The sequence below is a fragment of the Molossus molossus genome, unplaced genomic scaffold (genome assembly GCF_014108415.1).
Source record: "Molossus molossus isolate mMolMol1 unplaced genomic scaffold, mMolMol1.p scaffold_m16_p_9, whole genome shotgun sequence".
Taxonomy (NCBI): Eukaryota; Metazoa; Chordata; class Mammalia; order Chiroptera; family Molossidae; genus Molossus; species Molossus molossus.
In genome coordinates, this window is record NW_023425403.1 from 14,436,532 (window position 1) to 14,457,234 (window position 20,703).

A 20,703-nucleotide genomic window follows, 5' to 3' on the forward strand; every position below is an offset into this window, starting at 1 on the left:
CACCTTTGCTGTCTTTCAGTAGCTCATTTTCATGGTCTCGCCCAAACCATTGGCATCATTTCTACATTAAAAGTAATTAATCAATTTTTCTTGATGCAAGTTTTGACCTTTATAACATTCCCAGAATTTGGGAAACATGTAACACAGTTAAACGTCTATGTCCCCAAGTGTAAGGCCATCTACCGTAATCCTTGAGAAATCGATCAAGGGGTCATTTTGGCAAAGTGGAGTTTTCAAAGGTGGTGATCCCATGTGTTTGCTTACTTTCTCCGACACTGTTACGAGTGGACTTGTGACCTGAGGCTGGCTAAAGGGGTTGTTCTTAAACAGAGTAGCTGGGGCCGAGCACAGTTGTTCCTTCATTCGTATTCTCCCAGAAGTCCTTGGGTCTTAGGGTCACCCTTATTTGTGATATGTTTTGATTGTACAGAATTGTGCCCTCCATAATTTAACTGTCTCAGGACACAAGTACAGAGAAAACACACAGAAACATACATCATTGAAAAGGTGAATTCACAGTCTGCTCTAGGGGTCAGTGGGCTGGCCCTCCGCCAAAGCCAGGCCGGTAGAGAACTCCCCGGTGGGGACCTCACAGCCACATTCCAGAAAGAATTTTGAGAGTTATTATCCAGAAAAATCCTGGATGATCTTAAGTATTACCTGGATTAAACACAAAATGACAGGCTTATATTAATTTTTTAAGGAAGTACATGTTTTATAATATCTCTGTGTTTCTGCTCTCTTGATATAAACAGAGAACTGAGTTTGAACATTGAACCAACTTAGTTTAAATAACGAAACAGTACCTAATATGAGCAACTAGTGAAAAATACTAATTGTAATAACATATGGCATTTCAAATATATTTCAAAATATGACTCTGAGTGAATGAAGAGTGGTTGCTTTTTTAATACGATAATGTTTACAATCAACCTGTCAAAATAACTACATAAGTAAAAATGATGGAAACAATCCACCTAATACTCTGGCCCCTATAAAGACAATTTGAAAAATGGGTGTTTTTCTCTTTGTGTCCATCCATCTAATTACAAGTATGAAAATGTGCTTTCGTTCATTCAAAAATATATACTGCATGCCCATCACTGTGCTGGTAGCTATAAAAATAGAGAAGAGTAAAACAGACATGGTTGCTGCCTAATGGAGCATACAGTCTAGCAGGGAAGACAGACATTAAGGAAACAGTCATTCAAATAACATACACATGCCCGTTGTAGTTCATGATAAATGCTAGGAAGGGGGGACATTACACTAGAAGTCATCACTGGGATCTAATTCAGACTGGCTGATGGGGGAAATATGGAAGAGGTCCTCGAACAGTGACATCTTGCCGGACATGAAGGATGAGTAGCACTCATCCGAGCAAAACAGGCGAGTTTCCTGGGCAGAGATCGGCACATATAAAATCAGACAAGAGCCTGGCTTGTTCAAGGAAGCTTAACAAGGCCAGCGAACGTAACAGAAGCAATGGAAGCTGGAAAAAGGAAGGTGGGACAGATCCAGACGGCATGACAGACCACACTAAGGATCCTTAACTGTGTACTAATCCTGAGAGGAAGTGTTCATCCCACAGTGTCGGTCAGCTTGCTTCCAGGCCTCGGGGGACTCTGAACACCCTCATTTTCCGTTTTCTCTGGCCTGCTGTTCTAGTTGTCACCAGTCCATCTGTTCACCAGTGCACTTGTTTCCTAGGCTGACCACCACAAAGCACCACAAACTGAGTCACTTACAACAAAAATTTACTGTCTCTCAGTTCAGAAAACCAGTCTCGAATCAAGTTAACAGCATGGTTGGTTCATACATGGAGGCTCATAGAAAGAAACTATGTCTTCTAGCTTCTTGTGGTTGCCAACAATCCTTCCCATACCTCATGGCAACATAACTGCAATCATCACTTGGCTTCTCCCGATGTGTCTTCTCTTACCCTAAACCAGTATGGTCTCATTTTCCCTTCATTACATCTGCAAAGACCATATTTCCCAATAAGGTCAGAGTCACAGGTACCAGGAAGGATACAGTGCCACCCACAACAGGAAGCTATGAAAGGATTTTTACTGCAGAATTGATATGATCATATTCGCCTTTTAACATCACATTGGCTATTGGGTGGAGAATGAGTTGGAAAGAAGCTAACTAACATGGAAGAGGGACGCTGAGTAAGAGAACATTGTGTGCTCCTTTTTTTTTTTTTTTTTTTTTCTTTATTGATTTGAGAGAGAGAGAAAGGGAGAGGGAGAGAGAGAGAAAAACATCAATGAGAGAGAACATCGACTGGCCACCTCCTGCATGCCCCCCACTGGGGATCGGGCCCACAACCTAGGCATGTGTCCTGACCAGGAATCAAATTGGCAACCTTGTGGTGCATGGGTGGATGCTCAACCACTGAGCCACACCGGCCAGATTCCATTTTTTATAATATAGTAGAATAATGTTCTGAAAAAAGTATCATCAGATGAAATACAGGAATACTAAAAAATATATTTGAAATATATAACTAAACTAGAAAAAAATATAATTAACTTTCAAATCATTGCAGGCATTTGTGATGAGGCATCTGTGCCAACCTCTGGGCCTGGAGGGCTGAGCTTTGTATGCTGAATACGGGACAGTAGGCAAGGCATGACGTCAACCCAAAGAAGGAGTTAAATAAAATACAATCTACAAATAAAGCCATGGTCCACAAAGTTAATTTTAGAAACATGTCCATCTACTGACAAAAGGAGAGGACAAAGAAAAGTTTCATTCTTGGCCTAGACTCAGGGTGAAAAAATAAATGGTTGTTTTCTATGATAATTATCACAGGAATGGCATATTCCAATGTTTGAGTTTAAAATGATACTACTTAGTAGGTCTGAGGAAGCTCAACAAGAAATCATTTAAGTAGCCCTGAGTTGGTTATACCTTAGAAATGCCCAAGAGTCCAGCTGGTGTGGCTCAGTGGCTGAACATCGACCCATGCATCAAGAGGTCGCCGGTTCGATTCCCAGCCAGGGCACATGCCCAGATTGTGGGCCCGACCCCCAGTGGGGCACGTGTCGGAGGCGGCCAATCACTGTTCTCTCTCATCGATGTTTATATCTCTCTCTCCCTTTCACTTCCTCTCTCTCTAAAATCAATAAAGGAAAAAAAAAAAAGAAATGCCCAAGAAACAGAAACACCAACTCTCTGAAGAGGGAGAAACCCTTAACACTGATGTCACAAGATTCTTGCACATAAAGCCCAGGCATTTAAACATGGGCTCAATCCAAAATATAAAAAAACTATATTTAAGAGTTAGCAGAAACAGCCAACAACAGAATAAAACTATCAAGGACTTTAGGTATTAAAGATATGGAATATGAAATAAGTATTTTAATTATGCAAGAAAGAAAACAAAATCATAAACTAGGAACCAAGTTCTATTTTTAAAAGTTAGGATAATTTGAAAAAAATCCAATTCAAAGTTCTCCAATGACAAATGTAACCACTAAAGTTCATAATTCAGTAGATCAGATAAACTGATACAGAACTGAGGAAATAATGACTTCTAGAGAAATTGTCCAGAATGAAGCTCAGAGACATAATGAAATGCAAACATGCTGAGGTTTAACAAGTTTCTGATTTGTGATCCAGAGGAGGAAATAGAGAAAATAAAGAAGTGAAACATTCCCGAGCAGAATCGATTTTTAAAGAAGAAGAAACCCACATCTAGGCCCAGAGGGGAACTACAGCACATCGAAGGAAAGGAAAGACCTAAATAGCCAGAGAAACAAGTTTGCCTGCAATGGACTAACAGTTACATGGAAAATGTGTTTTCCACAAGCAACAACGGATCCAGAACACAATGCAACCCTATCCTCACATTGCTGAAAGAAAATAATGTTCACCTCAAGTCATTTACTCGCCAAACCATTATCTAATAATCGAATGCATTTTGAGCAAACAAAATATTGTGTTTAATATAATCAGACCCTCACTAAAGGAATTGCTAGAGGAAATACATCAGTAAGAAGTAAAATTCCAGAAAAATGGTCTGGAAAGAAGAGATGCTAAAGATATGAGTAAATATATTGCGTATATAAAATAATGATGCAAGTATATGAGGGGAAAAAATGGAATCCAAATAGTGTACAAAAATACTATGTAAGACAGGAGATTAATCAGAATTCAGATACAGCAATGCTAGGGAGGAGAACAGAGGTTAATTTTAGATTTTAAAATTAAGAGTAATCAGGCAATGAATAGAAAAAGGGTAGAATTTCTAAACCAATATAAAGGGAAAATCAAAATTTAATCAAAAATAAAGAAAGAATGGAAGAGGAAAAGTAGGAAAAATATAAAGCACAAAATCAGATGATGAAAATAAATTTAACTATAAAAGAAATCACCCGAGGATATTTTTCCATTTTTTGTACAGATAGAGTGGGAGGGAGAGAGAGGAAGGGAGAGAGAGAGAGAGAAACATCGACGTGAAGGGACACATCGAGTGGCTGCCACCCCACACGACCAACCAGGGCCGGGGACAAACTGCAACCAAGTACGTGCCCTTAGCGGGAACCGAACCCGGGTCTCTCCGGACAGCAGGCCGACGCTCTAACCGCTGAACCAAACCGGCCAGGGCTTAGATCTCATTTTTAATTCAGCTATAAGTTATTTGAAACAAACAAGTTTCCTGCCCCCTTCAAAAAAAAAAACAAACACTAAATTAGATGATAGAAGGTGAGAAAGAGGATGAGCCTTTGTTAGACACTTACTGTAATACAGATCCTCACATAAATATGTCTCAGAGTGAGATTTTATTATTCCTTACAGAGAGGGGATCGGGGTGCAATGAGGTTAAGCGATGCACTCAGAGTCACATTTGATATTAGCTTGAAGAAAAGGAACTTTCGAAGCCAGCTGTCTATTAGCAAAGGCCTCGCTCTGGTTAACATCAGGAGGCAAAAGTACGTTCAGCTTTCGGGTGGGAAGGTGGTACTGGGCAAGCCCCATGCAACTCAAGTGAAAAGGAAAGGAAGTTAATCTCTACTGATTATCCCATTAACTGGTTCTCAGTATATTTTGTTCAGTTTCTCTGGGGCTATAAACTCACAGACTGAATCTAGAAATCATTAAACTGTAAATTATTTTCTTTACTCCCCACTTATTTTGTTTGATCTTATAATTTGAAGTCTTAGATTTTATTCTTTTTTTTTTATCCTTCCTGCCACCCTCCCCGCCCCCACCCAGAAAGGTTTACATAAGGACTCCAAGGTGTTTGGTAAGAAATGGTCTAGCCCACTGGCAGGTAACTGAATAGAAAAAATTTCCAGGAAAATTGAGAAGAAAGCAGCTGACATATTTCTGCAGAGAAGGACACTTTGCATCTCCTCCTTCCCATCCTGTCTTTACAGCGCTAGTATGTTACCTAGAAGTCACACAGGATCTGAATAAATACACACAGTGGGGTGGGAGGAACAAAGAGGGTGAGGAAGGGCAGGAACAGCTTGAAGCAGCCGGTATCAAAACCCACAATGTGAAAAGCTACAGCCTGTTTCAGTAGCCAGTGCCTTGCATTATTTTTTTATCCTCACCTGAGGACATTTTTCCTTTTTTTTTTTTTTTTTATTCAGACAGAGCAGGAGGGAGAGAGAGAAAGAGAGAGAGAAACATCAATGTGAAAGGGACACATCAAGTGGCTGCCATCCGCACGACCAAACCAGGGCCGGGGACAAACTGCAACCCAAGTACATGCCCCTAGCGGGAACCAAACCTTGGTCTCTCTGGACTGCAGGCCGACGCTCTAGCCACTGAGCCAAACCGGCCAGGGCTGCCTTGCATTCTTAACAAAGTTTGATTTGGCGTGCAGAAAATATACACTATTAAAGTAATATACATTTTAATCTTTTATAAAATCACATGTATAGTTTGATCCTGAATTTACACAGTTTTATTTTTTGCCTGTCTCTCTAACTAGTTTTTTAGCTGTCCTTTGTCGTGTGTGTGTGTGTGTGTGTGTGTGTGTGTGTGTGTGTGAGAGAGAGAGAGAGAGAGAAAGGCATGATGTTCACCTGATTTGATGATTTACTATTTTTAAGTAGTAGGATTTTAAGTGATAAAATTTTTCCTCATCTTAACCTTTCTGTAGTGCTTGAAACTTTTGAAATGAGAACGCACCTTAACAAAATCTGTTTAAAGTAATTCATGCTTATTATAGGACATTGGAATAATATTAAAAAGTATAAAATAGAAAAATAAGTAGCGCCCTAATTCTATCACTGTTAACATTTTGTTGTGTTTCCATCACGATTAATTTGAATGTTCAGAAGTGCTTTCCTGTGTCCAGGGCATTGGGGAGGAGACTCTATTCCAGTAGTTCAGATAATACAGAGATGATGTTGATCTTGACTGGGTGACAGAAGTTGAAATGAAAATAAACAAACAAATACAAGAATTATTTAGAGATAAAACTAACAGAATAAAGTGATGGATTTGAGGTGTGTTTGAAATAACTTTCAAGTTGCACATTTTATCTTCACAAACATAAAGGTCTCACATAATTTCATGATAAATCAAACAAAGAACACAGGTGTAATAGGACTTTCATTGGAAGTACATGAAACTCTTACAAAGTCATACTTTGAAATTCTGAGTTCATGTGCCAGCATATTTACATTTTTCTAAAAACTTTACTCAACGATATGAATGTATATGTTCCATTCTCAGAATCCAGTGGAAACAATAGGATCTAAAATGATTCAAGAGAAAAAGTCTTGGCTCTTAACCAGAGACTTCTATGGCGTATTTCTGTCTTCACTATGTAACAGTGAAGTCTATTAAAAATCTAAAACTGAAGCAAACTCAACTCCTCATGTTGCTTTAATAATTGTGTTTTGAGGGCCTTTGCTATATACTTGAAATGTACTTCATTTTAGAAGCTAAACGACTGATTTATGAAGCAACACACATGTGTTTTTTGCTTCACAAAAGCAACTGAAGGCACATTTGGATATTATTAAACTGAAAAGATAAAATATTGCACAGGTCTGAAGAATTAATTTTCAAATGTTTCTTTAAGATAAACAGTGTACCAACTATATCTTAAATGTCATCACTTTGGATGACCAACTAGGCAGATTTACAGACAACTGCCTGGCTAAAAAGGAGTTATTCTGGTCTACCTGTCAAAAGCTATTATGTCCAAAGACACGGGCATCGTCTCCACCCACCTGTGAGCAGGGCCGCCGCCTGATATCAGCGGATCGACTCCGCATCACGCATAATTCTTCCAGGTATTTTCTCATCTTAAGATTGGCTCGGAAACGACCCGTTACAGGGGAAATAAAATCCTAGCGCTCACAAGTAAGAAAGAAGGAACTGTCAGCATGCCGTCCTTCAGACCGTAATTCAGAGCTGTTGCACGAGTCACATGCCGGTCTTATCAGAAACCCGCTTTCTTAGCTTTTCTTGACACATTCCAACCTATCTTCACATGCTTGGGGCTTTTGTGATGAAATAAGAACTCTGAAATCTAAGCATCGGTGGTTGTTTTATGCTTTGTTAACCAGGTCTATGGCGTTCAAAAATCCAATGTTGGCATGCATTTGATGAGTCAGGAGGGCTTCCGCACCTGGCCCGCACCTGAGGCGGCCTGGGGATGGCACCTCTGCCCGCGGGTGTTTCTCTGCAGGGTTGATGCAGCCACTTCAAAGCCTTCCAAATGCTCAACTGTGGCTTCTTGAAGAATTGCAGTTTGGCAACCCGGGCCCCAGAGTCCAGCTCCCTCAGGTACTGAGCCTGGAAGAAGGGGAGGACAGCTCTTCATAGGATAAAGGAGTCAAAAGGTATCAGTGCAACTCACTGATAACCTCCTCTCCCCACATGAAGGTCATTGGAGATCGAGCACCATTAAATTCATCCCAGTTTTTCTCAAGGATTCATGGCACCATTCTAGGTGTTAGAGTAGAATGGCGAACAAAAAAGGGCAAAACCTCTCTCCTCGGGAGCCTACATTCCACGTTTTAGACTGTCTCTACTGCCAGAAGGGATTCACGCCTCCTGCTGCAGCATCCAAAGGGACATGGACCCAGGGATGCACCGGGAGAGGACGTCAGAGCTCCTGGTGATACATAGTAACTGACAACAAAGGCTATCACTGCTGAAATGTACACTCCTCCAAAGCTGAGTTTCTTCCCTCTTAGTAAACATGTAGCTGCACTTCCCTTAGAAAAACAAAAAGTAATCAGATGAATAATTTGAACCTCTGGGAGCTAAATGTAAACAATCTGGTACTTAATCTTATGCTTAACTGTTCTGTTTCTTAAGAGCTACCTGTGTTCATTACCTTAGAGAAAGAAAGAAAAAAAACTGTGTCACAGATGTTAGGAAAGTGAGTATTGTATTAGTAATAGAAAACCACAGTAATGTGAGGAATCATTCTCTGAAAGACTTTAAATCCTCTCTCACCTTCCAGCACATGGGAGGCCTAGGGATCTTAAAAAATATCTGGGAAAAGGATGGATAATGTCTCTTAGCACCTCGGCTCTCCCAGGAACTCAGGATAAAAGCTAGATACTAGGGCCCCATCTTTCAGCAGTTTCCACTCGTTTGTAAGAAAACAGTGCTTGCTTTCTGATGGAAAGAAGCCTTGTATCCATTATGACTGAATTCATCTTGACATCTGATGAGGGATGGAGGCTACAGAGGCGCATGTGAAAGAAAGAATATTTTATTGTATAAGTTTGATTTGAATATAAGCCTTATATTCATGCTGACTGAGTGCAAGAATACGGTTATTCAGCCAAAAATAGCTAAGGGGGTCAGTTTTTAGTTTTTTCCTAATTACCACGCCCATCAGGAAAATAATCATGGGGAAAATTGTATCATAGAACTGTATCCCACAAAACCTAGAGATAAAGAATCATGAAAACTAAGAATTACAATTTATTACAATTCTCCTTTTTTTTTTATTCCTTTCTCTTTTTTAATGCCTCTAGCTGCCTGTACAGTATTATGTATTTTCCCTCCCAAAAAGTGACATAATAACTGGATCCCAAATATTTCTATTAGAAAATGTTTTCTACACATGCAATGTTTTATATTGATCTAATGTTTTTTATTTGTAGTCTGCAGACCTCAACAGGTCATTAAAATTTTAGATGACTGATTTGAGATAGCAAGAAGTCATTCTTCAACATGTAAGCAAGATTAAAATCACTTTGCGAACTTGATCAAAGATATCAACATTCAAAAATACAGCCCGGCCAGTGTGGCTTAGTGGTTGAGCATCAACCCATGCACCAAGAGGTCACTGGTTCGATTCCCAGTCAGGGCACATGCCCAGGTTGTGGGCCCGATCCCCAGTGTGGGGCATGCAGGAGACGGCCAATCGGTGTTCTCTCTCATCGATGTTTCGATCTCTCTCTCCCTCTCCCTTCCTCTATTTCTCTCTAAAATCAATAAAGAAAAAAAATGTTTTAAAAACAAGACTGATTGGGGGAGCAACACAGATATTCAGTAACTTGATCACAGCCCACAGTTTGTGGGTCCAGAGCAGAGCCTTTGCATAATTCACAGGGCCTTATGTAACTAAGATGTAATTCCTGATAACCCGGAGTCAACAGGCTCACTCTCAAGCACAGCACACAAAACCCTGGGGAATTTCCCGGGTTTTTGACCTTGGCATAGAACTGCAACTGAGCTACGGGGGAGCACAGCATTTGCTTGGGCACCCTCGGAGGGCACATGGGGGCACATAGCCTTCCTGGGTTAAGGGACTCAAAAAACACTTCTCAACTCTAACTGTGAATAAAGAAATCTCCCCAGAATGTCCAGAGCAAAACCGCTCCCCAGTTCTTTATCAGCTCATCCGAGGAGTTTGCTGGAGCCTTCTGCCAGGGTCATCAGGCTTCCTCACACTCAGCAGCTGGAGCCCACAGGGTCCAGATGCATACACACCTGCTGGGCTTTCCACTCTGGATGCACAGCCCAGGATGTAGTCACCACCAATCTCTCAATAAAACGGGTCAAGAATAGCAAGTCTGTTCATCAGTAATTAAATATAGGTGTAAATAAGACATATGGAATGGAATGGCTTTGTCAGGTTGAAAATATATCTAAGACTCCTTTTTTGATTCCTTCATTATCTATTCAACAAATATGTCTCTTTTATCATTAATTAACTTATTTTTGTTACAGATGTTTCTCCTTTTCCCCCCATTGACACCCTCTTCCTGATCTAGCCCCTCCCCATCACAGCATTGTTGTCTATGTCCATTGGTTATGCATATAAGTTCTTTGATTTATCTGTTCCCTTTCTCCTTGTCTGAGGTTTATCAGTATGAACCCTACTTTTATGTCTCTGGGTCTCTTTTGTTCATCTGCTTATTTTTATCATTATATTCCACAAATAAGTGAGATCATGTGATATTCGTCTTTCTCTGATTAGCTTATTTCATTTAGGTTAATACTCTCCAGTTCCCTCCATGTCATCTTTAAAAATAAGAGGGCTTTTTTTTTTCTTTATTGATTTTAGAAAGAGAGGGCAAGAGAAATAGAAACATCGATGAGAGAGAACATCAATTAGCTGCCTCCTACAAGCCCCGCACTGGGGATTGGGCCCACAACTTGGGCATGTGCCCTGACTAGGAATCGAACCTGCGACCTCTTGGTGCATGAGTCGACACTCAACCACCGAGCCACACCAGCTGGGCAAAAGATCTTTCTTTCTTACAGCTGCATAGTATTCCATTGTGTAAATGTACCACCGCTTTCTAATCCACTCATCTATTGATGGACACTTGGGCTGTTTCCAGATCTTAGCAATTATAAATAGTGCTGCTATGAACATACGGGTACATATATTCTTTCTGATTGGCTTCTTAGGGTATATTCCTAGAAGTGGGATCATGGGGTCAAATGGCAGTTCAACTTTTTATTTTTTTGAGGTAACACCATATTGTTTTCCATAGTGTCTGCACCAGTCTGCATTCCCACCCGCAGTGTACTAGAGTCCCCTTTTCTCCACACCCTCCCCAGCACTTGTTGTTTGATGATTTGTTGATGGCAGCCATTCTGACAGGTGTGAGGTGATACCTCATAGTTGTTTTCATTTGCATCTCTCTGATGATTAGTGACATTGAGCATTTTTTCATGTGTCTCTTGGCCATTTGTATGTCCTGTTTGGATTTAGCTCCTCTGCCCATTTTTTAATTGGGTTCTTTGTCTTCCTTTTGTTGAGTTGTATGAGTACTCTATATATATTGGAAATTAACCCCTTATCTGATGTATCATTGGCAATTATGCTCTTCCATATAGTGGGTTCCCTTTCCATTTTGATTGTTGTTTATTTTGCTGTGCAGAAGCTTTTTAGTTTGATGTAGCCCCATGTGTTCATTTTTTCCTTTGTTTCTGTTGCCTTAGGTGATGTATCAGTGAAAATCCTGCTGCATATGATGTCTGAAATTTTGTTGCCTACAATTTCTTCTAGGATTTTTATGGATTCATGAGTACATTTAAGTCTTTTATCCATTTTGAGTTTATTCTAATGTATGGTGTAAGTTGGTGGTCTAGCTTCAATTTTTTCATGTAGCTGTCCAATTTTCCCAACACCATTTATTGAAGAGGCTATCTTTACTCCATATTAATTGAGCATAATGACTTGGGTCAGTTTCTGGGTTCTCTGTTCTGTTACATTGATCTATATGCCTGTTATTGTGCCAGTACCAGGCTGTTTTGATTACAATGGCTTTGTAGTATAATCTGATATTCAGTATTGTGATCCCTTGTATTTTGTCCTTCTTTTTCAAAATTGCTGTAGCTATTCAGGGTCTTTTGTGGTTCCATATGAACTTTAGAAGTATTTGTTCTAGTTCTATGAAATATGCTGTTGGTATTTTGATGGAGATTGCATTGAATCTATAGATTGCTTTGGGTAGTATGGACATTTTAATGATGTTAATTTTTCCAATCCATGAACAAGGTATATGCTCCCACTTTTATATATCTTCCTCTATTTCTTTTTTCAATGACTTGCAGTTTTCTGTGAATACGTCCTTTACTTCTTTGGTTAAATTTATTCTTAGGTATCTTAATTTTTTTTGCTGCAATGCTAAATTGGATTGTCTTTTAGTTTCTCTTTCTGTGAGTTCATTGTTGGTGTATAAGAATGCCATTGATTTCTTGATGTTAATTTTGTATGCTGCTACTTTGCCAAATTTGTTTATTAAATCTAGTAGATTTTTGATGGAGTCTTTAGGGTTTTCTTTGTACACTATTGTGTCATCTGCAAATAATGACAGTTTCACTTTCTCCTTTCCAATTTGGATCCCTTTTATGTTTTCTTCAGGTCTAATTGCTGTGGCTAAGACTTCCAATACTATATTAAATAAAAGTGGTGAAAGTGAGCATCCCTGTCTTATTCCCATTCTTAAGGGGAATGTTTTTAGGTTTTGCCCACTGAGTATGATATTGGCTTTAGGTTTTTTATATATGGCCTTTATTATGTTGAGATATGATCCCTCTATTCCCACATTGATGAGCGTTTTTATCAGAAATGGGTGCTGGATTTTATTGAATGCTTTTTCAGCATCTATTAATATGATCATATGGTTTTTATCTTTCATTTTGTTTATGTGGTTTATCACATTTATTCATTTGTGAATATCATACCAGCCTTGAATAAATCCCACTTGGTCATGGTGAATAATTTTTTTAATGTATTGCTGGATCCGATTTGCTAATATTTTATTAAAGATTTTGGCATCTATGTTCATCAGGGATAATGGCCTGTAGTTTTCTTTCTTTGTAGTGTCTTTATCCAGTTTTGGAATTAGAATTATGCTGGCCTCCTTCTTCTTGAATTTTTTGGAATAGTTTGAGGAGAATGAGTGTTAGTTCTTTGAATGTTCGGTAAAACTCCCCGGTGAAGCCATCCAGGCCCGAGCTTTTGTTTCCTGGGAGTTTCTTGACTACATCTTCAATTTCCTTAGTTGTTGTTGGTCTGTTCAAGTTTTCTATCTTTTCCTGGTTCAGTTTTGGGAGACTATGTGATTCTAGAAATTTGTCCATTTCACCTAGATTGTCCAATTTGTTGGCATATAATTGTTCATAGTAGTTGTTAACAATCTTGTGGTGTCAGTTGTTTCTTCTCCTCTTCCATTTCTGATTTTGTATATTTGGGTCCTCTCTCTTTATTTTTTGGTGAGTCTGGCTAAGGGTCCATCAGTCTTGTTTATTTTTTCAAAGAACCAGCTCTTTGTTTCATTCAATTCTTTTGAATTTTTTTTTTTTTTTTAGTTTCTATGTCATTTATTTCTTCTCTGATCTTTACTATTTCTTTTCTTCTACTTGCTCTGGGTCTTTCTTTTTGTTTACTTTCAAGTTACTTTAAGTTGTAGGGTTAGATAGTCAGTGAGGTATTTTTCTTGTTTCTTGAATTAGGCCTTTGGTGCTATGAACTTCCCTCTCAGGACTGCTCTCACTGTGTCGCATAGATTTTCTGTTGCTATGTGTTCATTTTCATTGGTTTCCAGGAAGTTTTTAATTTCTTCCTTGATCTCCTTGGTAATCCATTCATTGTTTAATAACACACTATTTAGCCTCCATGTGTTTGAATGTTTCTGCATGTTTTTGTTGTAATTGATTTCTAGTTTCATGCCATTGTGATTTGAGAAGATGCTTGATATGATTTCAATCTTTTTGAACTTGTAGAATCTTAGTTTGTGTCCTAACATGTGGTCTATCTTTGAGAATGTTCCATATGCCCTTGAGAAGAATGTGAATTCTGCAGTTTTAAGATGTAATTCTCTGTAAATATCTATTAAGTCCATTTGATCTAGTGCATCATTTAGAGTCTCTGTTTCCTTGTTAATTTTTTGTCTAGAGGATCTATCCAGTGATGTCAGCGGGGTGTTGAAGTCCCCTGCTATGATTGTATGGCTGTTAATTTCTCCTTTGAAATTCTCCAGGAGTTTATTAATGTATTTTTGTGCTCCTATTTAACAAATATGTCTTCATTAATATTGGTTGATACCCAATTATACCCAGTGTATCAAATCACTTTACACATAAGATATGTCTGCAGGCATAACATTGGCTTTATGACAAATATAATCAAGTAAAGGAATGTCGCATATGCTTACCTCTTTAAGCTCAAACAAACCACACAAGAAAAGCAAATGCATTGCTTTACAGTAGTCCCTTATTTTGGGCCCAGTAGATTATGATTCAATCTCATCTACCATGTTATTTACCAAACTTAACTTGATAGATTTTTACTATTTCACCCTCCTCAAAAAACAAACACTTCCCTCCCCTGATGATATCCAAATTAATGTGTCCAAGAGTCAAAAGCTACATTCAAAAGGAAAATTCAGAGAATACTTTGAACTAAGGAAGCATAGTTAAAATAAGTATGTGACCTCCCAAGTTCACACACACACTCAAATTATAAACAGTAACCTAGAATGGTCAACTTCATATTTTTATTGTTTGACTTGTCACTTGATTTTATGTGTTTAGGTTCCATTATGGATATCTAGGGAATTAATTCAATTTTATAAATTTTAAAATATAATGAATACATATTCTGCTCTCTCTATAATAATGTGAGTGTATCATAGTGCCTGCTATTTAAGTTTTCAAATAAAGTCTCACATACGAAACTACATGTCACATCATTTACAAGTTTACTGAAAGTGCACCTTCATGCAATATTTCCAAATTGCATATAGTACTCTGAACATTTTAAACTAAACCTCCTTCTAAAAACTATTAGGTCAAGATGTCATTCTCCTTGTAAGCGAACTGGATAGATAAAATGTCCAGAGATGGTTTGCCTTTACAACTACATTCTTATATCCTAATGTCTAAAGTAATTTGCTCTAATTTATTTTTTTCAGAAGCAAAAGTCATCATGATACAATACTGAGACCAAACAAAATTTTACTGAAGGTCTTTTTTCATTGAAATTTTTATTGAGATAATTATAGATTTGCATACAGTCATAAGAAATAATGGAGAGCGCCGGGGTGGTGGGAGAAGGAGGCAGCGGCGGCGAATCCCTACAAATGGCCCCGAAGCAGGACCCGAACCCAAGTCCCAGGAGGGTGAGCGAGTGCTGTGCTTTCACAGGCCTCGGCTTTGTGAAGCCAGTGTGTAAAGGCTGCCGTTAAGGACAGACAAGTGAGATACTTTATACATTCCAGGGGGTGGAGTAAAAATTGGGATGAGTGGGTTCCAGAAGGCAGAGTACCCCAGTATGTGGACCCCAATCTGCCAAAACAGCAGAACTTCCAGAGGCCACTCAGGAACAGGACCAGAGGGGACGATGACAGGGGCTGCCCCAGGGAACAAGGCCTCTGGTCTGCAGCAGGACGTTGACATGAAAACAAGAAAGAACAAACAGGAAACACCTGGCAGTGGAGATGGTGGCAGTAGCAGTGAGGTGCCTCAGCCTCCTCGCAAGACCAGAGCTCGAGCGGATCCTACCGTTGAACATGAGGAAACATTCGTGAACAGAGCTGAAGTTAAAGTAAAGATTCCCGAGGAACTAAAACCATGGCTTGTTGATGACTGGGACCTAATTACCGGCCAGAAACGGCTCTTTTATCTTCCTGCCAAGAAGAATGTGGATTCCATTCTGGAGGATTATGCAAATCACAAGAAATAAGGGGTATGCGGTTAATGAAGTAGTGGCAGGGATAACGGAATACTTCGATGTGATGTTGGGCACTCAGCTGCTCTACAAATCTGAGAGACCACAGGGTGCTGAAATCCTGGCGGGTCACCCTGATGCGCCCACGTCCCGGGTGCATGGAGCGCCTCACCTACTGAGATTATTTGTACGAATTGGAGTGATGCTGGCCTGCACACCTCTGGATGAGAAGAGCCTTGCTTTGGTACTGAATTGCCTTCACGATTTCCTGAAATACCTGGCAGAGAATTCTGCGACTTTGTTTGGTGCCGGCGACCATGAAGTGGCTCCTCCTGACTCCACCGGCAAGCTGTGGGAGGCGCTCACTTACACTGACGTTGGATCTGTACCACATTTCTGTTCTTAGTCCTTCTCTTGTACAAATGATGTACTTTGGAAATGTTAGTTTATAACAGAACTGATGTTTGTTTTCTGTTTGATTTTAAACAGAGAAAATAAAAGGGGTTAGAACTCCTTTTTTAAAAAATGAAATAATAGAGAAAGATCCTTTGAATGCTTTTTGTAGTTTGTTCCAATGGTAACATTTTGCAAAACTGCAATATAATCTACACCTAGGAAACTGACATTACATAATCCAGTAATCTTAATTCAATTTCCCCAATTAGACTATTGTGTGCGTTTATTAAGTTTGATACAATTTTATCACCAGAGCAGATTTATGTACTTACCACCACAGTCAAGATGCTGATAGTTCCATTCCCACAAGACTCCTTTGCAATTTTTTTGCACTTGGCAGGCAGCTACACTGTGGTAAATGGAAAACACCAAAGTGTTGCCTGGCTTTCCTGTATTCAGTTATCACCCAGATGTGACTTTTCACAATAGATGTCCATTTTTCAAATCCATTTCTCATAATCCGTCATCCCAAAAGGATCAAGAGTACAACTGCAATTTCTTTAAATCAAGTCTTATTTTCAGCAGACCATACTCTCTGCACACTGTTGTCAGAACCAAAAGGACAGGAACTTTTTTAAGATGGCAAAACTCATCAAACTCCCAAGACCCATAAATGTTAGCATTCCCAGCAATAACCCATAAATTCTTTTGCTTTTGGTCCTGCTGCTCTGTCTCCCTACCTTTGACTCTCTAATCTGTGTTATTCTTTCTTCATCCTTGCCTGTTTTTTAGGAAGATACTGACAAACTTTTGGGAAGCTAAAGTCACAATTTTCTATTTTGAACTCCAAATATCAGAAGAACATGAAGCCAAACCAGCAGTTGGTACAGGATGCAGGTAATGCAGAAGAGGAGGAGGGTGAACAGGGAATGTTGTCAACAGCCATCCAAGTCATTACATCTTCGTGAAAAAAGGAAGATCCTGGTACAGAGTAACTTTTAAAATAGAGAACATGGTGAAACCAATCCGAACTGAACACGTATGCAAAATACAACTCAAGAACATGACCAAAGATGTTTGTGTGCTGAAGGTAAGCAATGAGCCTGCGTCTCAGGTTATCAAGCACAGACCACTGCTGCTACAGGCAGAACTGGGTCCAGGGGTGGGGTGCACCGTCTCAGCACCAGGGGCATGTCTACAGGTTTCAAGGCCAGCATAGCCAGGCCAGGGCAGTTGCACCACCTGACTTATCTCAGCCTGCGTTCCGTGGGAGGCAAAGCCATCTCTGAGTGCTTCGGGATTGCATAATAGACTCCATTCCTGGGATTTGGCTAAAGCACCAACCTAAAGGACACTCATGAAGTCCACTGGAGAAGGATACCTGTTTCCCCATAAGGGAAGGGCCTGGATGGTCCCACCACAGATGCTTGGACTTGAACAGAGATGCAATGGGATGCAATTCTGGGACAGCTCCTGTCTCTCAGTCATTAGAAGCAACCCAATGAAGTTCGCCCTCTGATATAATCATTACCTAACTGCAATTTTGACTAATTGTACCCCTCAGCATCTTCTTAATTCTATTCACCAACTAGGTGAATGTCTACCAACACCCTATAGTTGTGCTGTGAAGAGTTAGTAATGAATAATATTCAATAGTATTCCTTCTAAAAATCAATATGAGAAAGCAAAAAGACATGACAATTGTATGCAATTTGTGTTCATGATCCTGAAATGTATACAATATTGAAGTTATAAAAATAAACTATAAAATAGTAGTCTTTCTACGGCTTCATATTGCATTGCATTTATACATGTTCTTATAACATTTTTATGAGAATTATATAGTGCACCATATATGTTTTCAACAGTGATGCTGCAAACTTCCTATGTCTCCTGTTTTGCCTTACAAATGCGTTTTACACTAACTCATACAACTAAAGTAAATGAGTATTCTAAGCTGATGTGCCCAACTGATTTTATTCCACCCCAGTTCTATTGGAACTGCTAACAGCTCCAAACATATGTGTCAATGATCAGTTAGCACTGAAGAGGTTAGGTGCTCCCCCAGTGGGCTCCTATAGCACCTTGAGCTTCCTAGATGAGAGCGCTGATCACCTTGCACTGAAACTGTCTGTCCACTTGCTGGCCAACCCCAGGATAACCTGTCTGCAGAGCGTGGAATGTGTGTATCTCCTTCTCGTGGCCACCCACTGCCTGCGGTAGGTCTACAGCTGTGGAATGATGGACCACAGGCCCCTTCTGTGTGTGATCTGTTTCAGACTGCCGCCACCAGTGTAACTCGAACACAGGACTCCCCCAGCAATCTGCAGCAAAGGAGCTTGCCCATGCCTGAACACCCCAACCCCTCTGTGCACCCTTCTCCAGTTGCTGCTTTCTACGCTTGACACATAACGAATCAACGAGCTTCTCAGTGACTTCTGAAAAATAATCACCTGGCACGAAGCTCTTTAAGCTCATTAAGCTCTTTTGATGCAGTTAATAGTAATTCATTAGAAAAGTGTCCTAAATCCTGACTTTAACAAGGACAAAAGCACAGGGACTCATCTAATTCAACTCATAAAATTGAGCTACTGTACTTTTTTTTTTTTTCAAGATTTTTTTTTTTTTTTGTCTTTATAGATTTTAGAGAGAGAGGAAGGGAGAGGGAGAGAGAGAGAGAAACATCGATGAGAGAGAACATTGATTGGCAGCCTCCTGCATGCCCCCCACTGGGAATCAGGCCCACAACCTGGGCATGTGCCCTGACCAGGAACTGGAGACCTCCTGGTGCATGGGTCGACACTCAACCACAGAGCCACACCGGCCAGGCAGGGCTACCATACTTTTTGCCATGAACACAGTGAAAGGGATTCAACTGAGTGAATGAAAGCAAACAAAAGGGACGGCTAAGTAATAGCATATTAAATTTGTTTTGGGGCGGGGGACCGTTTCCAATGCTATAACACAGGGATTACTTTTGAACTGGCTTTTCCAATCTTTGCTAACAAATTCGGGGAGAAAAAGCAAATGACATCCTAATAACCTCTGCAGGCAAATCACACCATCCATCTGTGCAGCATTGTTACATTCAGAACTGAGAAATGAGACCCAGTAATGCAGTCAGATTAGAAAGGGAGGCAGGCAATAAAATAGGATCTAGCATCATAAGCTAGTATCTCTGTAGGGAATATTATAAAACACCTTTCTGCAATAGAAGTAAGGTCCTTGTAAAGGTATAATAGTGGAAAAGACATAGAACTGTTATAAGAAACTAAAACAGGATTTACTATGAGTGATGACAGCTACAAAAAACGGGGGAGGGACTGAGGTGTGGGTGGTAGAAACACAGGCATCAAGTCCCAGTTAGAAGTGATACGTTCGTCTCAAAAAGGACCTAGTGAATGGGTGTCACAGTGTTTTGCTTAGTTCTCAGGACTGTTGGTAAGAAAAATACAGAAAACTAAAGTAAATTTAGGAGGCAAAAGTAGTAAATATTTTAAAACTCAAGGAATAGTGTATATGGAAAGATTTGAAAGATGGGATCTGTGTGGTTTGCCTAAACAATGACTTTGCAGAGATACTACTATCTACAGATAGCTATAGAGTGTAAATATTTAAGGAAACATCCTTTGTTCTTGTACTAAACACCTGTGCCACCCAGCCTGTGTTGAAGATGTGTGGAAACATTCCCCCCACTACAATCTTAAAATGCAGTATTCAATACCGCTGCTCGAACATTTGTCGGGCGGGACCTTATCAACTGCTGATACCAAGACTGGTGCTGATGTTATTACATCCAACTTCCAACAAGCCAGGAGGTTTACTGTCATGTACAGAACTTACTGTATAGAATAAAGAAAACTCAGACTGGACTAGCAAGAGGTACAGGTGCTTTTTTCCAGGTTTCTTCCATTTTGCCCTAAATTTTGACCTAAAGTCACACAATGTGCAATATGGTCCCAATCTTTAATCATTTGTATGCACTGAAGATATAACAAAAATAGATTCTAATGAATCTAGGCTTAATTTGTATGTTTTAATCTCATTTACCTACCCTCAAGAAATGTGTAGTCTTCTTAGAAAGAATGGGCATGTGTATAAAAAATAATTCATCAGCCCTGGACAGTTTGGTTCAGCGGTTAGAACATCAGCCCTCAGACTTGAGGGTTGGACTCCCAGTGAGGGGCATGTGCCTGAGTTGCGGGTTCGATCCTGGCCCCTCTCAGGGCCACATCGGAGACAACTAATTGATGTGACTCTCTCACACTGATGTTTCTCTATCTATCTATCTATCTCTCAGTCCATCCCTTCCACTCTATCTAAAAATCAATGGGAAAATATTTTGGGGTGAGGATTAACAAAAAAAAGAGAACTAATTCACCAATATAAGATAGAACAGAATCATCAAATGGGATAGAAACACAATAAGTGACTCCTGAAAAGTCAAGAAGCCAAGAGATTTGGGGGTACTAAGCTAGCTCAAAGGTGGAGGGAAAATTTTCAGGAAGAATTTGGACTTACTGTTGTTTATTTGTTTTTCTTTTTTCATAAATGAATATTCAGCACCTAGCCCACTGAAACCACCTTTAAAATAACTGTACCGCCCTGGCCGGTTTGGCTCAGCGGTTAGAGCGTCGGCCTGCGGTCCGGAGAGACCCGGGTTCGGTTCCCGCTAA

At 39.8% G+C, this 20,703-nt stretch overlaps 1 protein-coding gene across 1 annotated transcript in view; it reads left to right on the forward strand.

The window, feature by feature from the left end:
- Nucleotides 1-16,037, forward strand: part of LOC118623018 (mortality factor 4-like protein 1) — a 162,332-nt gene extending 146,295 nt beyond the window's left edge. Inside the window, 4 exon segments of the mRNA XM_036250594.1 lie at nucleotides 14,957-15,125; nucleotides 15,128-15,290; nucleotides 15,292-15,639; nucleotides 15,641-16,037. Of these exon segments, the coding sequence (XP_036106487.1) occupies nucleotides 14,957-15,125; nucleotides 15,128-15,290; nucleotides 15,292-15,639; nucleotides 15,641-16,037 (1,077 nt within the window).
- Nucleotides 16,038-20,703: the final 4,666 nt, after the last annotated feature.